This window comes from Nansenia antarctica, assembly GCF_963989245.1.
Source record: "Nansenia antarctica genome assembly, chromosome: 11".
Taxonomy (NCBI): Eukaryota; Metazoa; Chordata; class Actinopteri; order Argentiniformes; family Microstomatidae; genus Nansenia; species Nansenia antarctica.
This window is the reverse complement of record NC_137681.1, coordinates 16,403,186-16,423,399: the sequence shown is the minus strand read 5'-3', so window position 1 is coordinate 16,423,399 and position 20,214 is coordinate 16,403,186. Positions and strand designations below refer to the sequence as shown.

At 44.6% G+C, this 20,214-nt stretch overlaps 2 protein-coding genes across 2 annotated transcripts in view; both read left to right on the top strand.

The window, feature by feature from the left end:
- The window catches only part of rbp4 (retinol binding protein 4, plasma), a 170,468-nt gene that overhangs the window by 10,666 nt on the left and 139,588 nt on the right, over positions 1-20,214 (top strand). The window lies entirely within an intron of this gene.
- LOC308167289 (poly [ADP-ribose] polymerase tankyrase-2-like) lies at positions 4,434-17,120 on the top strand (the record flags this gene model as incomplete). The annotated part of the gene is made up of 27 exons (XM_080541682.1): positions 4,434-4,710; positions 5,142-5,366; positions 5,906-6,004; positions 6,336-6,372; positions 6,555-6,630; positions 6,926-7,020; positions 7,314-7,380; positions 7,563-7,749; positions 8,107-8,228; positions 8,460-8,551; positions 8,702-8,780; positions 8,952-9,123; positions 9,480-9,559; positions 9,840-9,985; positions 10,217-10,382; positions 10,635-10,854; positions 11,029-11,138; positions 12,557-12,745; positions 13,468-13,780; positions 14,148-14,224; positions 14,602-14,722; positions 14,911-15,008; positions 15,118-15,192; positions 15,422-15,527; positions 16,101-16,287; positions 16,598-16,754; positions 17,027-17,120. 27 exons carry the CDS (start codon positions 4,434-4,436, stop codon positions 17,096-17,098), a joined length of 3,645 nt encoding a protein of 1,214 aa, XP_080397808.1. The 3' UTR covers positions 17,099-17,120.

The following is a 20,214-nucleotide window of genomic DNA, read 5'->3' as shown; positions in this document are numbered from 1 at the left end:
ACATGTAGAGATAGATGTAATACTTCTCTTATCATTTGCATAGAGTACAGCACAGTGTTTTATTGTATAGTATAGTAGTATAGTATAGTAGATAGTGTACATAGCCTTTATTTATGTAAACCAGCTCTTTTCCCTTTTTTATTTTACCCTTGGCCCTCTTGTTTTTAGTCTTTTTCCAAGCACCAGGGGAGCCCCCCCTCCTAAATGTCGTTGTATGGTACCTGTACTGTATTAATGACAATAAAGACCATTCATTCATTCATTCATTCATTCATTTGTACATGTGAGATTAGACACATGCTATGTAGTCTGTCCACAGAATTTCTGCTCATGATATATACATTGCCTAGAAAGTCATCATACTCCTTCACTTTTTCCACATTTTGTTGTGGTATTGACTTAATTTAAAATTGATTAAATAAAAAAAATTTGAATTGAGAAGAAATTTCTAAAAACTTGTTTTGACTTTGTCATTATGGAGTAGGCTATTGTGTGTGGATTGATGACATTTCTTATTTAATAAATGTTTAATTGAGTCTATAACACAACTGAAAGGGGCAGGGGTATGATGACTCTCTATAGGCACTGTATAGACTTCTGAACAGGCTTGTGAGATATCCCAGTGCTCTGACTCAGCACATCTATTTTAACCCATCCGAGTAGAAAGCCTGATGATGCTCTATTGCGCTAAACTGTCCTGGGCAGGGAAGGCTAGTGGATGTAGAAACCGGAAGACAGGCTTATTGTAATGCATGGAATTGTAATGAGGAATGGTGCTGAGGAATATTCTTGTTCATATCTATGAGTTAACTACGAGTCATGCTGAGCTCAGAGTGCAGGAGTGTTCTGGAGTGTTGTCACCACTATCATGAATGAGGTCGACTCAGGAGAGGTCACAGTGAGGGTAATACGTGTCAAATGATGTTCAGTTTCAGATACCATGCTTATGACTCAGATGTGACGAGGCGAATTAGTGGGAAAGAGTTGGAATACGTTTCATAAGAGACACTTATATTATTATAGTGTGAATATTTACACTTTTTTCTAACATACTTTACCCTCTATTGTCTCTTTAGTGTCTGACTAGTAGTCAGAGAGTATGGAGTTTTTTTTATATATATATATACTTGATGAACCTATCAAAGGCTTACCCATACACAGGAAAAACTTTTTTGTATTGCATTCTACTTCCTCATGGTAACCATGGTGGCATGAAGCCAAGTATGTACTTTCCTGGTTGAGTACACATGTGGCCACGGTCAGGAGAGGAGCTCTTGCACACTCATTGGTCAAGTTCTTGCATAACAGGAAGGTAGTGCCTGAGACACGACTACAGTATGTATTTAGTCAAGTCAAGTCAAGTCAAATTTATTTGTATAGCACATTTACGTACAGCAATGCTGAGCCAAAGTGCTTCACAGTAAAAATAGGAAATAATGCAGGAAATAAGTAAGCACAATAAACACAATACAATGTAATACAAAATATGGTAAAATTAAAAGAGAAGAAAAGGGACTAAAAACAATAAAACAATAAGACAATAAAAGCCAGGGACTTACAATAAAAACTATGAAATAATAAAAGCCAGGGACCGATAGCTAGGTGGGGGGGAAGGCTAGGGAAAACAGGTGTGTTTTAAGCAGAGATTTAAAAATCTCCATTTACTCACTGCTGTGTTAGGAACTGAAAGACAGACTTGTCTCAGACTAGGCCTACTGTAATGTATAACAAGTGAAAGTTAAGTGACTTAACTCAGTGACCCATTGATATTGAAATCAAACATTTAAAATGCTATTGCAGTTAATGTGGCCTTTAGGCTGTTTGCTTAAGCTGTTGACAGAGGTAGCACTAATGACTTTCCTGAGGAAGAGAGAACAATAATGAGTCACTTTCCTTGAGGCACTGACCCAAGTAGAAAATACCCATGAACAAACTTGCATTAGAATTAGTTTGTACCCCCCCCCCCCTCCCTCCGACACACCCCTGGTCAATGTGAACACTCAAGTACCCTTTGCACTACTGCTCTTTACAAAACTACCTTTGCAAATACCTTCTTTTTTTTTGCACATTGCACATACCTCCTTTGATATAACTACTACTTGTACATCTGTACATACCATACTGTACATAGCTATCTTAACTGTACATGTCTCATAACTGTATATACTTCTAACACAATATTAGATGTTGTATATTAGGAGGTCAGACGGAGAACAAGTCCGGGACTCACATTTGCTGCTCTAAGGACTCCACATTGTTTGATCTGGCAGTCAGCCTGAGCCTAACAGAGGCAATAAATATCTACATGCTTCAGTCTGGAGACATCCAGTGGAGAATTACATAATGGGCCGGTTTCACAAACCGTAATGTAAAATCTCCATTGAAGATACTTTTTAGTCTCAGATTAGGCTTAAGCCTTGTCTGTGAAACTGTCCCAATGTGTTCCCCAAGCTCAAGTATCTCAACATTTCTACCGCCTAGACATATTACATAAGCCTCTGACTATAGAGAAGTGAGTTTATGTCATCAGAGTCATTGAGTTTCATCTCCTGATAAGACATTGAAGACCCAATAGTGATTCAATGTCACATCGTGGGAACCGGATGGCACAACTAGACATGTTCAATGTCAAGTTCAATGACCTGTTATAGACCTCACAGTGCTCCGCTGTCCACGACCGGTTGAAATGGAGCCTGTGTCAATGATACATCACCATTTTTATACAAGGTCCAAGGTCAAACCTGCTGTTATAAATAGACTTGGGGGGCGCTTAGTAGTGTAGAACACTATTGCGCATACTGCATAATCGCAAGGTTTCTGGTTCGAATCCGACCATCGACATATCCTGCATGTCATACCTCCTCTCTCTCACCCATCCTTCCTCTCAATTTCTACTGTCTCTATCCCAATAAAGCAGAAATGCCCTAGTAGACTTGGGAGAAAGTGGAGGTAAACCATTGGGCAGAAAGGACAGTTAAGTTGTACGATTTATGGCAAGTATTAGCAATGCATGCGAGACAGTGAGGAAATATCATATAGTTGTGGTTTGTGATCCTTATGAATGCTTATAATCTCTTAAATCAACAGACATTAGCTAGTCTTCCTGGGGTCCAACACAGAAATCATATTTGGACAATTGGCAACATTATATACATACAGACCATTGTAAACATTGTATACATACATACATCATAATAACAAAATAAAGGAATACAAAAAATAAATAAATGAAATAACAGATCAGCAAACAAGATAAATCATCTACTGTTCATTCAGAGATAATTGTATTAAGTGCTCTTTTATTGTTTTCTTGAAAGTGCATCTTGAATTAGTTTTACTAACATGCCTTTACTAACATGGGTAAAGAGTTCCATCCTGTAATGGCTCTGTAAATTACAGTAGATTTGAGTAGATTTGTCCTAGGTCTCGGGTGGTAAGAGATATCCTGAAATGGCCTGTTTGGTCAGATAGGTATTTTCATTTCTGACATACACTACTTGGTCAGAAAAGTACTGTGGTTTATTGTCATTTATGACATTCCTGAAGAAGATCAGAAGACTGGATTGTAATCTATTTTCTATAGGAAGCCATGCGAGATTTCTATGCATTTCCAAAACATTTGTGCTGGATAATGGATAACATTGAAGCATTGTTTTTTGCAGTATTGAATGGATTAGAAACACGAGATAACGGGAATATGGGAGGGGAAGACATAGATGAATATACTCCATCAGTGAGTATATAAATATAATATATAATAATATATAATATAAATATTGATCTGGTCTTATTGTAGGTTATCCCTTTATATGATAATAGGCCTTTCACTGATGAAAACTGGGCATTAGCACCACCTAGTGACACATTTACTGTACTGTGTAAATTCCTATTGTCAATAATATGCCAATATGATTTGTTTAGGATTTTTTGGAATAATATACAATTTAATTAATACATTCAGTTACATTACATGCTGCTTTTTGGGAAAGAAAAAAATGAAAAATAGTCACCAATCTCGACCGCGCCTACCAGCGGCGATGCTATAGCAACAGGGCTGAATTTGCAGCATCCAACCACGTGACGTGCTGAGATACCTCAGTCCATTTTGGGCGTGCAGGTAGGACATCTCAACAACCCGTTGTGTGACTCTCATTGCATTACGTAATCAATGTTTTGCTGTAGTAATGACGTTCGGTACTCGATATTTTGGCAGGTGACGTTTTTTGCAACATGACAGCAGCAGCCTCAAGCTGAATACAGAAGGATAATTGCAGTAGGCTGGAATAGCCTACTCTAATTTGTCAGCTCATCCTGCCCGTTTCCAAGGATGATTTGACAGCCATAGTGATCGATCGGGAAACACAGCGTGCGTCTATGTGATTATTGTTTTGCAATTAATTATATGTGGTGAAATCGAACGGGCACTCTTTTCCATGGCCTCGGTGGCACGGCTTTGGGGATCCGCGTACGCACATTCCAAACTTTACCCTGCCGACCCCACCACAGCCCGACGGTGCTCAGGGGTGTCGGGCTTGGGGGGTGCTGTTTCCCCGGGAGTGGAGAAACGGGGGTCCGGTGAGCCTGGCAGGGAGTTGTTCGAGGCCTGCAGAACCGGAGACGTGGAGCGCGTGAGGAAGCTCGTCAACCCGGTGAATGTAAACAGCCGAGACACAGCGGGCAGGAAATCCACCCCACTGCATTTCGCCGCAGGTAAGTCCACGTTGTCGCTAGGCACAGGTAATAATAATAACATCATCGCTACATTGTATCACACCTTTCGAACGGACAGCAACACAATGTTGCGTAGATCCATGGAAGGAACGTTTCACATTGGTTTATTATGGGAACAGTGTAATGCAGACACAAAGGCGCCTGTGTGCCTCCGCATTATAAATACCCACTGTCATGTTCATTCAAACACAATGTATTCATATTCACAGATATCTTTTAATACAATATAATATCTACTATTACATTACATTCTATTCATTACTGCTCTTTGAATGACAGTAGGCCTACCTGTCAAATATGAAAATGACCAAAACCAAAAACCACTATCATATGCATGAGTCATCTCAGTGAGATGTGCTGAGTTAGGTGTGTCTATCTGCTAATAATGCAGCCCCCTCTCCCCTGCTCAGGGTTCGGCCGTAGGGATGTGGCTGACTACCTCTTACAGAACGGTGCCAACGTCCACGCCAGGGACGACGGGGGTCTCATATCCCTCCACAACGCCTGCTCCTTTGGCCACGCCGAGGTGGTCAACCTGCTTCTGAATCACGGGGCTGATGCCAACTCTAGGGACAACTGGAACTACACGCCCCTGCACGAGGCCGCCATCAAGGGGAAGATTGATGTCTGCATAGGTAGGATGGGATTTACACTGGACTACAGTGGAGGCTGGTGGAGAGAGAAATCGGAGGACGGGATTGATGTAATGCATGGAATGGAATGAGGAATGGTATCCACCCCTGCTGTACTATGCCCCTGGGAATACATAGTTGTCCCCTTAGGGAATATGCATTATAATGAAGCACAGTACCTATTCCCTTATTGGTCACATCTTAACCGCAGGGCAAAAGGTGATGCCCTCTATATTTTAGGCCCACTTTTGTGTATGTCAAGAGCGACTTTAGGCACACTGCTACTACACACTTGCTACTGTATGTGTTTCATGTTCATTTTATTGGACAGATATAGTGAAGACGAAGATGAAGGAAAGTAAGGAGAAGAAGGGAGAGAAGGCATGTCAAGCAGGGCATGGGCCGGATTCGAACCCATGCCAACATGGGCATATGTGTGCACTGTAGACCATGGTGCTGGACCACCCCAGGCCACATGTGTTTCGTGTTTAATGAGGGTTTGTAAATGATGAATTGGGCGATTGTTGTTGTTGTTGTTGTAGTGCTGCTGCAGCATGGCGCAGAACCGACAATTCGCAACACAGACGGCAGAACAGCACTGGACCTGGCAGAGGACCCGTCCACTAAAGCAGTACTGACGGGTCAGTGGCAGAGACACCGTGTTCTCTGACATGCACTCACAGCAATCCCACATTCTCTAACAAGACATCGCATGATTCAATTATTCTGCTCGCTCGCTGCTCACTGCGTCTATTCTGGGCCTGGGAACAGGGTACCCTGAGAACACTCTGGTTGACAGACACTCACTGCTCTGCAACAGCTTACTCAAACCAGAGAAATAGCTTTCTATTTCATTCTTGAAATTTACCTTGGATGTGTACAGAGCATGTCACTATGACAGTTATAGTTAAACGTTATACGTTCTTTTGTGAAATCACCTGATCTAATGTGTTTTCCCACAATCTCAAACAGGTGAATATAGAAGAGATGAGCTGCTTGAAAGTGCAAGGTGCAGTATCTATCCATCTATCCATCTATCCATCTATCTATCTATCTATCTATCTATCTATCTATCTATCTATCTATCTATCTATCTATCTATCTATCTATCTATCTATCTATCTATCTATCTATCTATCTTTATATACACATTTTAAGTGACCACCATTAAGATATCTTATCCCATGGCAGGAGTGGGAACGAAGAGAAGCTGATGTCCCTGCTGACACCACTGAACGTCAACTGTCACGCCAGTGATGGGAGAAAGGTCATTCACATCATCTTCTAAACCTTAGAAATCTTACAGAGATTCTAAATCCTCCAGAAATAGAGAAAAGACAGATGACCCTCATAGGGGCTTGGGAAAATGTGGCACACCTTGTGCTCCCCTTTTTATGGCATGTTTGCTTATAACATATTTGTAAAGCATCTATTCAAAAACCTTGTTTGGAATTGACATTTTCACATAGCCCTTAAAAAGACAAGACGCCATTGTTTTAAGAATGTGTTTGCTAAACAAACAAATCATTTAATATTGTCCTTGTGTGGTGTGTGTGTTTCAGTCCACCCCTCTGCATCTGGCTGCAGGCTATAACCGCGTGAAGACAGTACAGCTGCTGTTGCGTCATGGTGCTGACGTACAGGCTAAGGACAAAGGGTGAGACAGGGCTGTGTCTGTCTGTGTGTGTGTCTGTGTGTGTATCTGTTTGTGTATCTGTTTGTGTGTCTGCGAGTCTGCGTGTGTGTCTGTGTGTGTCTGTGTGTGTGTGTGTGTGTGTCTGTGTGTGTGTCTGTGTGTGTGTGTGTGTGTGTGTGTGTGTGTGTGTGTGTGCGTGTTGGACCAGGTGTGTGAGCTCAGCACTTCTATACTGCCCCATTGACACTGTACGTTGGTATATCCTCATCCTGTGCCGTCTATGTCATGACCTTTGACCCTCTGTAACATTTCAGTGATCTGGTGCCTCTTCACAATGCCTGTTCCTATGGACACTATGAAGTCACTGAGCAACTAGTAAAGGTATGCATGAGGCAAGCACGAGTGGCCACACTCTCACACTCTATGTTTTCCCTCTGTTTGTGCCATGTTCAAGTGCAAACCAAGGTTTCCACACACTTTCCTGTGTGTTTATGTGTGTGTGTGTGTGTGTGTGTGTGTGTGTGTGTACGCCATGTTAACCTGGTGCCTCTCCTGCCTGGTAGCATGGTGCCTGCGTGAACGCCATGGACCTGTGGCACTTCACCCCTCTCCACGAGGCTGCGTCTAAGAACCGCGTGGACGTGTGTTCTCTCCTGCTCAGCTACGGAGCCGACCCCACCTTCCTCAACTGTCACAACCAGAGTGCCATCGACCTGTCCCCTACTCCACAACTCAAAGAACGCCTCGCATGTAAGCAGTGTTTCCCCCTAGCTGTGACCTTCCTAGTTCCTATGTAAATAGAATAGAATAGAATAGACTTTATTGTTCTTATACAGTTGCCTATACAATGAAAAGGTGCAAAAACAGAAAACATATTCACATATTCACAGACATATACACATATAACATATCACAAATATTACACACTAGACAATTAAAAAGCGAAAATGCTATAAAACAAGCTAAGAGACAATGAGGTCCGTAGTGTCAAGTGCAAATAAAGACAACAATAAATGAGAATATGTTCTCAATTGACCTGAATGCATGAATGGATAAGATGTTACTTGGGGTATGTTGAATGAGCTGAACATCCCGTGTCTGTTCCAGATGAGTTCAGAGGTCACGCCCTGCTCCATGCAGCATGTGAAGCCGACGTCGCCCGTATCAAGAAACATCTCACGCTAGAGACCGTAACCTTCAAACATCCCCTGACTCACGAAACCGCTTTGGTAAGCATCATTTATCAGAGGGAGGTTCACCTTGAAGGATGCATTGAGGATACATTAGTTGATGTAAAGGAGTGAGTAAAGAGTGTAATTGCTTTGTAATGACAGAGTAATGGAGTTCAACCTTTTGTGGTTTTACACAAGAGACAATAAGGGATATAATGTGGGACCCGTTGTTCCTCTGCTTTACTGTGAAAGCCTTTTAACCCTTTATTAACTGTGTTATTTTGCCAGCACTGCGCTTCAACCTCTCCCTACCCCAAAAGAAAACAGGTGTGTGAACTACTGCTGAGGAAAGGGGCCAACGTGAACGAGAAGACTAAAGAGTGAGTTCTGTAACCTTTATTAAATAAAGAATTATCTGCCACTTAAAAGATAATCGAATCATTAGCGATAAGTCAAATTCACCTGGGTGTGGCGCGAAGCAAACGTTGATTTCGCTCCGACGGCGCAAACACTTATGTCCTTTGTCACAGCTTTTTGACGCCCTTACACCTGGCTTCTGAAAAGTCCCACAATGATGTCATCGAGGTGTTGGTGAGGCATGAGGCAAAGGTAAGGGCAGGGGGTTTTCATTTCACATAATAGGGGTTATCATACAGTTATCTACTATTACTACTTATCTAATCTACTAAGTACTTAGTAGAGTAAGGAACTAGGTAATTTAGGGGTGCGTGTGTGTGTGTGTGTGTGTGTGTGTGTGTGTGTGTGCGTGCGTGCGTGCAGGTCAATGCCCTGGATAACCTAGGCCAGACAGCCCTCCACCGTGCGGCTCACTGCAGCCATCTCCAGTCGTGTCGGCTGCTCCTGAGCTCGGGCTGCGACCCCCTCATCATGTCCCTGCAGGGCCTATCTCCCTTCCAGGTGGGCAACGAGAGAGTGCGGGAGATACTGCAAGGTATGGAGGAACAGCTAGGGGCCATGGGAATAGCCACGGCTAGTTATCCGCTCACATAAGCAAGCATAAGATTATGACAAAAACGAAAAATCAAATGATTGGAGGAACTGTATTCACATAAGTTTGGAACGGGTTACTTGTTGGATTGAAGTAGTGTGGATCCAGGGGAGGCTGGTAGAGGTTGAAATCGGAGGACGGGCATATTTTAATGCACGGAATGGAATAAGGAATGGTATCAAACACGCATTCCTCATTCCATTCCATGCATTTACAATTAACCCGTCCTCTGATTTTGACCTCCACCAGCCTCCCCTGTGTGGTTCCCAGTTCTGGATGACTTGTTTCATCTCTTGCAGAGGGAGTTTTGATCGGCAACCCTGACATCGACCGGCAGTTGCTTGAAGCCTCAAAATCCGGAGATTTGGAGATGGTCAAGGTAAGCAATAAGAGTTTCAATGCATTTCTGCCATCAATAAACTATGGTGCCTGGTGGCAGTAGAAATTGGAGGACGGGCTCATTGTAATGCATGGGACGGAATAAGGAATTCTATCAAACCGTTTGGTTTCACGCATTACAACGAGCCTGTCCTCTGATGTCTCCACCAGCCTCCCCTGCCCTACGCACTGCATTTCTGTCCCTCTCACTGCTAATGTCAGACTACAGAAGGGGTTTACGGTCACATTACCATCTGTTGTTATCGTCTGTGTGACCCCAGAAGCTGTGCACGCTGCAGAATGTGAACTGCAGGGACATGGAGGGCCGTCAGTCCACCCCTCTCCACTTTGCGGCGGGGTACAACCGTGTGTCCATGGTAGAGTACCTCCTGCAACACGGGGCGGACGTCCACGCCAAAGACAAAGGGTGAGGCCCCCCCCCCATCTGTCCTGGTCCTCAGATGCTTCTGTCGTTTGTGTTGTTGACGTTTATATTGATGTCCTCGTCTCGTCGTCAAAGAAACCAGTTTCCTTAATTTTATTAACGGTTAAAATGGTGGACCCTGGTTAGTTGTCACATATTTACAGTTGAATTATCTTTCTGTCTAATTCTCTCTCTCTCTCTCTCTCTCTCTCTCTCTCTCTCTGTGCCCTGTAGTGGCCTGGTGCCCCTCCACAATGCCTGTTCCTACGGCCACTATGAGGTGGCAGAGCTGCTGGTCATCCATGGGGCGGTGGTCAACGTTGCAGACCTGTGGAAGTTCACCCCTCTCCACGAGGCTGCTATCAAGGGCAAATACGAGATCTGCAAACTGCTGCTGCAGGTACAGAGTCAGTCAATGAATATTGGGCTGCCAGTTATGACATCACATTCACTTTTTCATAATGCAAGAGTTTTGAGGTCCCTTCACAACCAGACGCTTCATCTGCAGCAGAACATATGTAGTGTAAAGTTCTCACAATGCCTGTGTTTCACCCTCCGGAAATCACATCCACACAGCCGGCACACTCATGTCAATGACCTGGAGTCTAGTCCAACCACTCCCCTGTGTCACCCCTCCCCCCCCTCCCCCCAGCACGGCGCAGACCCAGCCAAGAAGAACCGTGATGGCAACACCCCCCTGGACCTGGCGAAGGAGGGAGACATGGACATCCAGGACCTGCTGAGAGGGGACCCTGCCATGCTGGACGCAGCCAAGAACGGCTGCCTGGGACGGGTCATGAAGCTCTGCGGCCCGGACAACGTCAACTGCAGGGACAACCAAGGGCGCCACTCTACCCCCCTGCACCTAGCAGGTCAGGGCATTGGGCAACAACTATGTAGGGTCACCTACTGTATGCCTTTTTTTTGTCTGCAAGAGAGCCCTGGCCTAGAAGCTTCAAAATCATATCACATCCATCCACAAAAATGAAATTCAATGCTAATTGAAGCTAGCGTTTCTTACCTGGTTGTGTGTTGGTTTATATCAGCTGGTTACAACAACCTGGAGGTGGCAGAGTACCTGCTGCAGCACGGGGCTGAGGTCAACTCCCAGGACAAGGGGGGTCTCATCCCCCTGCACAACGCCGCCTCCTACGGGGTGAGTCTCAATCCATGCATTCATACCATATGAAACGGACGTCAAGTTGTTGACAAACAGTAGCCCCGCAATTCGAGTTGCTCCGACCGAGTCTCAAACTTGCGACCTCTGACTTGTCAACACATGTGACTGTCTCCTCAAATACCCAATATTGACCAGCTACGGTATCGAAAAAGCTAGTAATTCGACAGTGCATGTAGGGGGTATTTGAACACTGCTTCCTATGGGCTCAGGAGTCCCAATCACACTGTACATACTACACTCCTCATCGTCACACTTAATATGCACACTACATACTACACTCCTGATCCCCCTGCACACAAAGACACACATACACACTCCCAGACCGCTGTACTACAAGTACAAGTTTCACTCTACAGGTGTCTGTTGAATGTACACATGAAGGGTCAATGTTTCTGAAACACTAGCACAAAAGCAGACACGATACACACAGTTCCCAGGCATACATATATACGTATGTACAGAGTCTAAGGGTTAGAATACCAAACCCTCACCAAGTCTCTTTTGTCATAGACATCCCTCTTGTGTAGAAAAAAGGCTAAAGTGATCTGAAAAAAAGCCTCTTCAATAATGTAACCATGAATTGCTTTCAGTGATGTAGTGTCCCATCGTATCACGATAGAAGCTAAATAGCCTCTTTTCTTCCTTCTTCAAAAAGCTTCTTCTCAGAAGAAGTAAGCATGGTTTGCGGTCAGTGATGAGGCGGTGGCTGAAGCATGTCTATTTGAACAAAATGATTAGCACTCGTCGTTCTCTCGCGCGCACACAAGACAGTCGGACACAAAAGGCCACTAGATTGCTTTGATCAGCCCGTCTCTCTCCAGAAGCCCTTGAGAGATGGAGGAGCTCATCATCCTGCTTCGGCGCCTGGTTCGCTCCGCCCTCTACACACATGAGGGCTTTGTTTGGACAACGCCATGCAAATTCGCAAAGGGCTAGAGAGCACATATTTTGCAGGATTGTATTTGAAGTATACTCGTCTGAGGCGACTCAACCTCGTTCAACCTTGTAGGACATCCACATTTCGTGGAGAGCAGTTTAAGCCTTTCTCTCCCGTAAAGATGTTTTTCTTTCTCTGTTGTTGTCTACGCCCGTCAGACATGTCGGGCGTTCTGCTTCACTATTCATTCTCAAACCAGAGGGGCAGGGGAGGTTGAATTGGCTGGCAGAGACGGAGACAGAGACAGAGACAAAGACAGAGACAGAGACAGAGACAGAGGGAGAGGGAGAGGGAGAGAGAGAGAGAGAGAGAGAGAGGGAGAGGGAGAGAGGTGATATGAGTGAGGCCAAGGTGTTCTCCAGGTCTTATCTATCTGAGATACACAAAAGCAACAGAACCAGGAAAGGAACCCCCAAGTCAAGCCAAGCAGAGTCCCGTTGTCTTCTCATTTCTGCAGCATGTGGATGTGGCCGCTTTGCTCATCAAGTACGACGCATGCGTCAACGCCACAGACAAGTGGGCGTTCACCCCGCTGCACGAGGCCGCCCAGAAAGGGAGGACCCAGCTGTGCGCTCTGCTGCTGGCGCACGGGGCCGACCCCGCCCTCCGCAACCAGGAAGGCCAATCACCGCTGGACCTCGTCACGGTATCCACTCCATCTATCCATCCATCCAGCCAACCACACACTCTCTCTCCTCTCTGTGTTCACGCCGCCCCCCTCCCAAACATGGGACTGTTGTAGGGTGGAGGGGCTCCCCCATAGATAGCCACCTGCTTGTCATGCCTGATGCTCTTGTATACATTCAAATCCATTAAATGCATAACACACCATGCATTACCTTATAGATCGACTCTGTAGATTGTGTGCTCCATAATGTTGTGAAGTTGCATGTTGAATACCACCTAGGTCTTTTGGAAATTCGTATTACCTTTGTGAAGGGGATTTAATGTATCTCAATGCTCTCACTTTTACTTTCGCAGTCCAATTTCCATGAGGGTCGAGACCTCTCTCTCAATGGAAGAGGACCTGCCTCTTATCACAGAAATGCCCGGAAAGCACTCTCGCAGTACATTGCAACATGAATGTATGCATGTCACGGGTTTGTTCATGTTGAGGCATGTAGCCCTATTCATCCGTGTTGTTATACTGTAGACTACGTTGCGTTTAATCACGTGTTGGCACCGATTGCTATTGCAACCTCTTCTTGGGCCTGTGCACGTATGTGTACTGTATGTGTACCGTATGTGTACTGTATGTGTACCGTATGTGTACTGTATGTGTAATGTATGTGTACTTTGATTCAAAACCATGGTTTTCTCTCTCATTCTCTGTCTTTCTCTCCCCCTCCCCACCCCCTCTGTCTCCAGGCGGATGACGTCCGTGCCTTGTTGATGGCCGCCATGCCTCCCTCGGCCCTGCCAGGCTGCTACAAACCACAGGTCATCAGCGTGGCGGCAGCCCCCGTAGCGTTGATCCCCGCCCCTCCCACCCTCTCCTCCAGCCCCACGCCCCCCCTCTCTTCCTCCTCGTCCTCCTCCTCGTCCTCCTCCAGCGGTCTGGACAGCCAGCACACCTCCTCCTCCGCCTCCACCTCCTCCTCCACTTTCCCCGAGCTGCCTGCCCTCCTGGCAGGTCCCCCAGGGGCTGAAGGAGTGCTGGGCACGGACAAGAAAGAGGAAGGCGAGTCTCCCAGAAGCACACATTTTCAGAGCGTTATTGTATAATAATCGGTATCGGAGGGTTTTTAGTTGGGAGGAATTATTGGTCATTGTCTAAGTCAGTTCCCGCATTACTGCTTTTGTTCAGCTCTCCCCTGAGAATTCAAAATGACCTACGGTAAACGGATGTCCAACATGGTAACAAATGAACTACTCGTTATGCCTTCACTCACCCAGAAGTTGCCGACAGCTCATGCGACGTACTGTAGGCTTGAGTGGTGTGTGGCAGTAACTCTGTGAGCACACTTTGAATAACTCTCATAATAGGTCTCTCTCTCTTTCTCTCTCTCTCTCTCTTTCTCTCTCTCTCTCACTGTTTGTAATTACAGGGCTGGACCTGAGCATCAGCCAGTTCCTCAACAACCTGGCCCTGGAACCTCTACTGGAAATATTTGACAGAGAGCAGGTCAGCGGAACACCCGCACTATCATTATCGCCTGTACTTTACAACCACAAGGAGCCTGCATCCAGGGGAGGCCGGTGGAGGTAGAAGTCGGAGGACGGAGTCATTGTAATGCATGGAATGTGTTTGATACCATCCCTCATTCTATTGCATGCATTACAATGGGTCCGTCCTCCAGTTTCTCCCTCCACCAGCCTCCCCAACACACTTAATTTGTATTTACTTATTTTCAACCATCTTCAAGTGGATTAAAAATAGCCTCTGAATTACAATGTAGATCTTGTTAGGTTTTTGGTTCATAGATATCTTCATTATCTTGCTTAGTATGAAGTATTTTCAGAGATAAATAGTGAGATCAGTGTTTGTTGTGTTTTTGGAAGATAACCCTGGATGTTCTGGTGGAGATGGGCCACAAGGAGCTGAAGGACATCGGCATCAACGCCTACGGACACAGACACAAGATCATCAAAGGAGTGGAGAGACTTATTAGTGGACCTCAAAGTATGTACGCCATGATAAAATACAAAAATAGCCCATGCCGCCATTGGTAAGACATGGGTTCGCTAAACATCAAATGCATGCTAAATGTCATTAGCTGTTCCAAAGTGTTGTTATGTAACGTGGGCCGTGGCCCTCAAAGCGCAGATGAGTATAAGAGTTTGTTTGTTCTCATGTCCTTGTGTGTGCAGGTTTGAACCCTTATCTGACATTGAACACAGCAAACAGCGGGACCGTACTGATAGACCTAGCATCGGACGACAAGGAGTTTCAGTCTGTGGACGAGGAGGTAAAGTACAACCAATGACTTATCTTAACGTTCCAGGGCCTCACATCAGATGGATCATCGTGTTTTGATTTTCCAAAATGGAATTGTTGTTTGGTTTGTCTGTTACCAGATGCAGAGTACAGTCAGAGAGCACAGAGACGGAGGCCATGCTGGAGGGGTTTTCAACAGATACAACATTGTAAAGGTATATTTGTCTAAGTGTCCACGTCTGGTTCCAATTTCTCCAGCACACTGAATGCAATCATTGCGTGAGTCCAGCTAATGAGAAGTCATTAGTCAACATTAGTCACCTGGTCAGCTACATTTGACAGTGTCTGTCAAATGTCTGTCATAATTGACACTGTCTGTCAAATGAAGATTAGTTTGTTTGAGATTCTTGTTCATTTTGCTCCCTTTATGCTCTTGAACTGCAGATCCAGAAAGTGTGTAACAAGAAGCTTTGGGAGAGGTACACCCATCGGAGGAACGAGGTGTCTGAGGAGAATCACAACCATTCAAATGAGAGGATGTTGTTCCATGGTAAGACCGCCTGTCCACTCCAGGGGAGGCTGGTGGAGGTAGAAATCGGAGGATGAGGTCATTGTAACGCTTGGAATGGAATGGGGAATTGTACCGAAGCCCGTCCTCCTATTTCTGCCTCCCAGATCAGGAAGAGTCTACGAAGAGTTACAGCAGTCTGCACTAGTCTGGGCTCAGCATGACTCATGGTTACAACTGTGAATAATGTCCCTCAGGACCAGGGGAGGCTGGTGGAGGTAGAAACGGAGGATGGGCTTATTGTAATGCATGGAACGTGTTTGATACCACCAATTCTCACTCCTCATTGTATTATAATGAGACTGTCCACCTCCTCTACTCTTATAACCAGAACTTATAACCTCCAACAATACAACCCTGAGAGCCTGTTTCTATAGGCCTTATCCCCTTTGTCCTTTATATACTGTATATACCTTAAAGAAGGATAATTTATCAACCCTACATGCTTTTTTTTTGTATGCAACAAAGAACCTCCATGCCAATTTAGAAGACTATCTTGAAACGAATCCCCCCTTCAAATATGGCTTGTTTACCGGATCTTAATCTGTTCGACAGGTTCTCCGTTTGTCAACGCCATCATCCACAAGGGTTTTGACGAGAGGCACGCTTACATCGGAGGCATGTTTGGAGCAGGGATCTACTTTGCGGAGAACTCATCCAAGAGTAACCAGTATGTGTATGGGATCGGAGGAGGGACAGGGTGCCCTCTGCACAAAGACAGGTCCTGCTACGTGTGCCAAAGGTAAACCAGGAACCCCCCCCACCCTGCAACTATTAGATACAGTTGCTGCTGAAGTACAAGTCACTAATTCAACTTAGCCATTTACATACAGTAGTTGAACTGATAATAAAGTACACCCACAAGAATTTAAGAGAGTGATGTCACAATTATGTAGTCCTTATGACCTGATGTAGAGGATCAGCTTAGAGAGGCTTGCTTACATCATGGAATTGAGCATACTGTAAACTGGCTTGTTGAGAGGGGAGGTCCCAACTTCCTGGCGTCAAATGAGCTTTTACGATTGTCTGTGATTGTCTGTGTCTCTCTCCAGGCACCTGCTGTTCTGTAGAGTGACCCTGGGCAAGTCCTTCCTACAGTTCAGTGCCATGAAGATGGCCCACTCCCCGCCCGGCCACCACTCTGTCACGGGCCGGCCCAGTGTCAACGGTCTAGCTCTGGCCGAGTACGTCATCTACAGAGGAGAACAGGTACTAGTGGGCATGTTTGGGTTCCAGCTGTCGTTGCGTTGGCTCTGGATTGATTCAATTTATTTATTATTAGTTCTGCTTTGGGTTGTTTCACACCATTCAAGAGACTGTAGAATTCTAAGGGTTCTTTGAAGAATTTCATTACATTTTTGCATCAATATCTACTGTGTGTATGAGAGTGATGCTTGTTCATATGATTGCCTAGCGATTGATATTGGCTGGAATAAGTGGGTCACCTCCCTGGTTTCTCTCTCCTCTCATCTCTTCTCCAGGCCTACCCAGAGTACCTGATTACCTATGAGATCATGAAGCCTGATTCATCTGATTCATCCGCAGACGGATAGGAGCGGAGCGAGGGAGGCAAGCACAAATGGAATTGTACAAAGGAGAAGCTCTCAGCTTGTTTCTATGTCAACCACAACAAAGGCTTTGCTAATTGCATGCACAAAACATATTTATACAGTGTATAAAAATGTCGGGTCTTTTTTCAACAGCTTGTTTTTTCCCTGTTGTTTTTCTCATGTTCATTTTGTGAGTGTTCCTTTTTCAACAGTACTGTCTTAGCAGTTCTTGCGATCGTTCGGTCTGACATAACTTTCAAGAACTTTCAAACTCATTCTCTCTCTCTTGCAAAAGATATTATTTATTTTATGAAGACATTGTATATATTTTGTACTAGCATGTTAATTTATTTACATTTGTAATTGAGAAAGAGTTCTATGATGCCTCTATTATAAATGGCCAAATCATCTATCTATTCCACTTTAACCAGCAGCTGAAACCCATGTTTTCAAAGTCTGCCTTGTGGAGATGGAGATGTCTGTCCTGCTTGGCTTGTGCTGTTGTAGTAACCGCCAGCCACTAAATCCTTCATCCATTTACAGTGCAGGGTGAATTGTTTGGTCTCCATAGTGACAGCAACAATAAACAATTATCTTAATATTCCAGGAATCATTTCCCTGTGTTCCCTGTGTAGCCACAGCAAAAGCTCAATGTTTCTTTGTCACTGTCAACAAAGGGCTTCACATTTGAGGAATTATCATAATTTTAAGACCCTCTCCAATTGGAAAATCCAAATCTGTATTGCTGAGATACTATCTTGTGTGCAATACACGAGGGTATAATGGGTTAAACACAGCAACAGCAAAAACAATGAGCTAATATGTAAATGTCCTTCTATCTGCAGACAGTGGGTAGTGTCTTCCATTGGGAATAATGTGATGTTAATTGACACTAATATGCTGTTCATTGCATACTGTTCTTGGAGCACTTGTTCCATATGCATGGTATTACACCTGTCTGGTTATCTCTAGTTACGTCATGGTTTGGAACGTGTTTGCCTATAGTGCTGCTGAGGTGTATCAGCATGGCTGAGTTTCTGGTGGGAAACATCTCCTCACCAACAGCCAAATCAAAAATAAATTACCTATTTGTGAATCGTCTATTGGCAGTCGTTTGATGTAACCATTGACTGAATAAGAATATATATATATATATATATATATATATATATATATATATATATAAAGGAAAATCCAGGCTTATTTTGGTAAGACTCACAAGACTTATCAACACAAGGCTGGATTGTCCTGTACCGATGTTGATGGAATACGCCGCAGGTCAAACAGAATTGATTCTTTGCTGTTTCAGGTCTGATCTGTTGAGTTAGCAGTAGATGGCACTATTTTCACTTTTTTTGACAAATTGAGTTTGAGATTTGAACAGGAGTTCAGTTGAAGAACACCATACATTCCAATTTTATTTGGAATTTATAGTACATTTTAGCTGAATGTCATAACACACTGTACAGGTAATGATATTTATTAATAAGACAAATACAAACTACAATACAGTGAAGATTGTGTATAATCCTCAGATTGCATGGCATTTTAGAATCAAATCAAATGATATATTCTCAAGCACCTTCCAAGGCCTATAACTAATAAAACATTGTGCTAATGGTGTTCTATGATGCTAACCTGCACTCTGGGCAAACAAAACATCTGCTGCTCAGCTCTGTCTCCCTGGCTGGGGGTTGCTATCTTGCACTCACTTGCAGAAATTACTGAAAGAGTTTATTCTATCAGACCATACCTGAAGTCCTTGCAGCTGACAGTGCTGAATCACTGCTGCCGACAATGAGACAGCATCGATTGTTGCTCTCCAATGACAAAGCTGTCTACAGTGTTGTTGGAGAGGTTTTGCAGTGGTGACGGTCATGTTATTTGATAAAGCCAAAAGGATCTAGGCTATATTTGCCGCCTCCGACATCGCCCATGAAACGGAACTCGAACAACACAACATCTCTAAACAATTGTTACTGAGTACCTGCCCAGGGACTACTGATGCAATTTAGCTACCTAGCTAATTCAGGGAGAGTCAATGATTGTCCATTGTCCCTTTTAAATAAACGAGAAAAAAAAGGGGGAAAAAATCACATCTCGACCTCATCTCAGCCTCTACCAATGATACAGTATATCAGAGGAGGCTGGTGGAGGTAGACAGCAGAGGACGGGCTCATTGTAATGCATGGAATGGAATGAGCAATGGTATCAGCCATGTGTGTATGAAACCTCACTACGTTCCATGCATTACAATGAGCCCGTCCTCTGCTGTCTACCTCCACCAGCCTCCTCTGATATACTGTATCATTGGTAGAGGCTGAGATGAGGTCGAGATGTGAATCGCTCTGATTTCACCCTCCACGGCGAGGCAAGCGACTGATAATGGCTGTGTTGTTGGATTCTGCAATCAAGGACTATGCACCATCATCGATGATTAGACAGAGATTGAGCATTGAAAGCTTTTACCACCACAACCCCGGCCACTCCTGTTCTGACCTCAAAGAAAAGTGGGATTGAGGAGACACTCTGAAGTGTGTGTGTGTGTGTCTGTCTCTCCCTCTTTCTCTCTCTCTCTCTCTCTCTCTCTCTCTCTCTCTCTCTCTCTCTCTCTCTCTCTGTGTGTGTGTGTGTGTGTGTGTGTGTGTGTCTGTCTGTCTCTCCCTCTTTCTCTCTCTCTCTCTCTCTCTCTCTCTCTCTCTCTCTCTGTGTGTGTGTGTCTGTCTCTCCCTCTTTCTCTCTCTCTCTCTCTCTCTCTCTGTGTGTGTGTGTCTGTCTCTCCCTCTTTCTCTCTCTCTCTCTCTCGCTCTCTCTCTCTCTCTGTGTGTGTGTGTGTCTGTCTGTCTCTCCCTCTTTCTCTCTCTCTCTCTCTCTCTCTCTCTCTCTGTGTGTGTGTGTGTGTCTGTCTGTCTCTCCCTCTTTCTCTCTCTCTCTCTCTCTCTCTCTCTCTGTGTGTGTGTCTGTCTGTCTCTCCCTCTTTCTCTCTCTCTCTCTCTCTCTCTCTCTCTGTGTGTGTGTGTGTGTGTCTCTCCCTCTTTCTCTCTCTCTCTCTCTCTCTCTCTCTCCCTCTGTGTGTGTGTGTGTGTGTGTGTGTCTGTCTCTCCCTCTTTCTCTCTCTC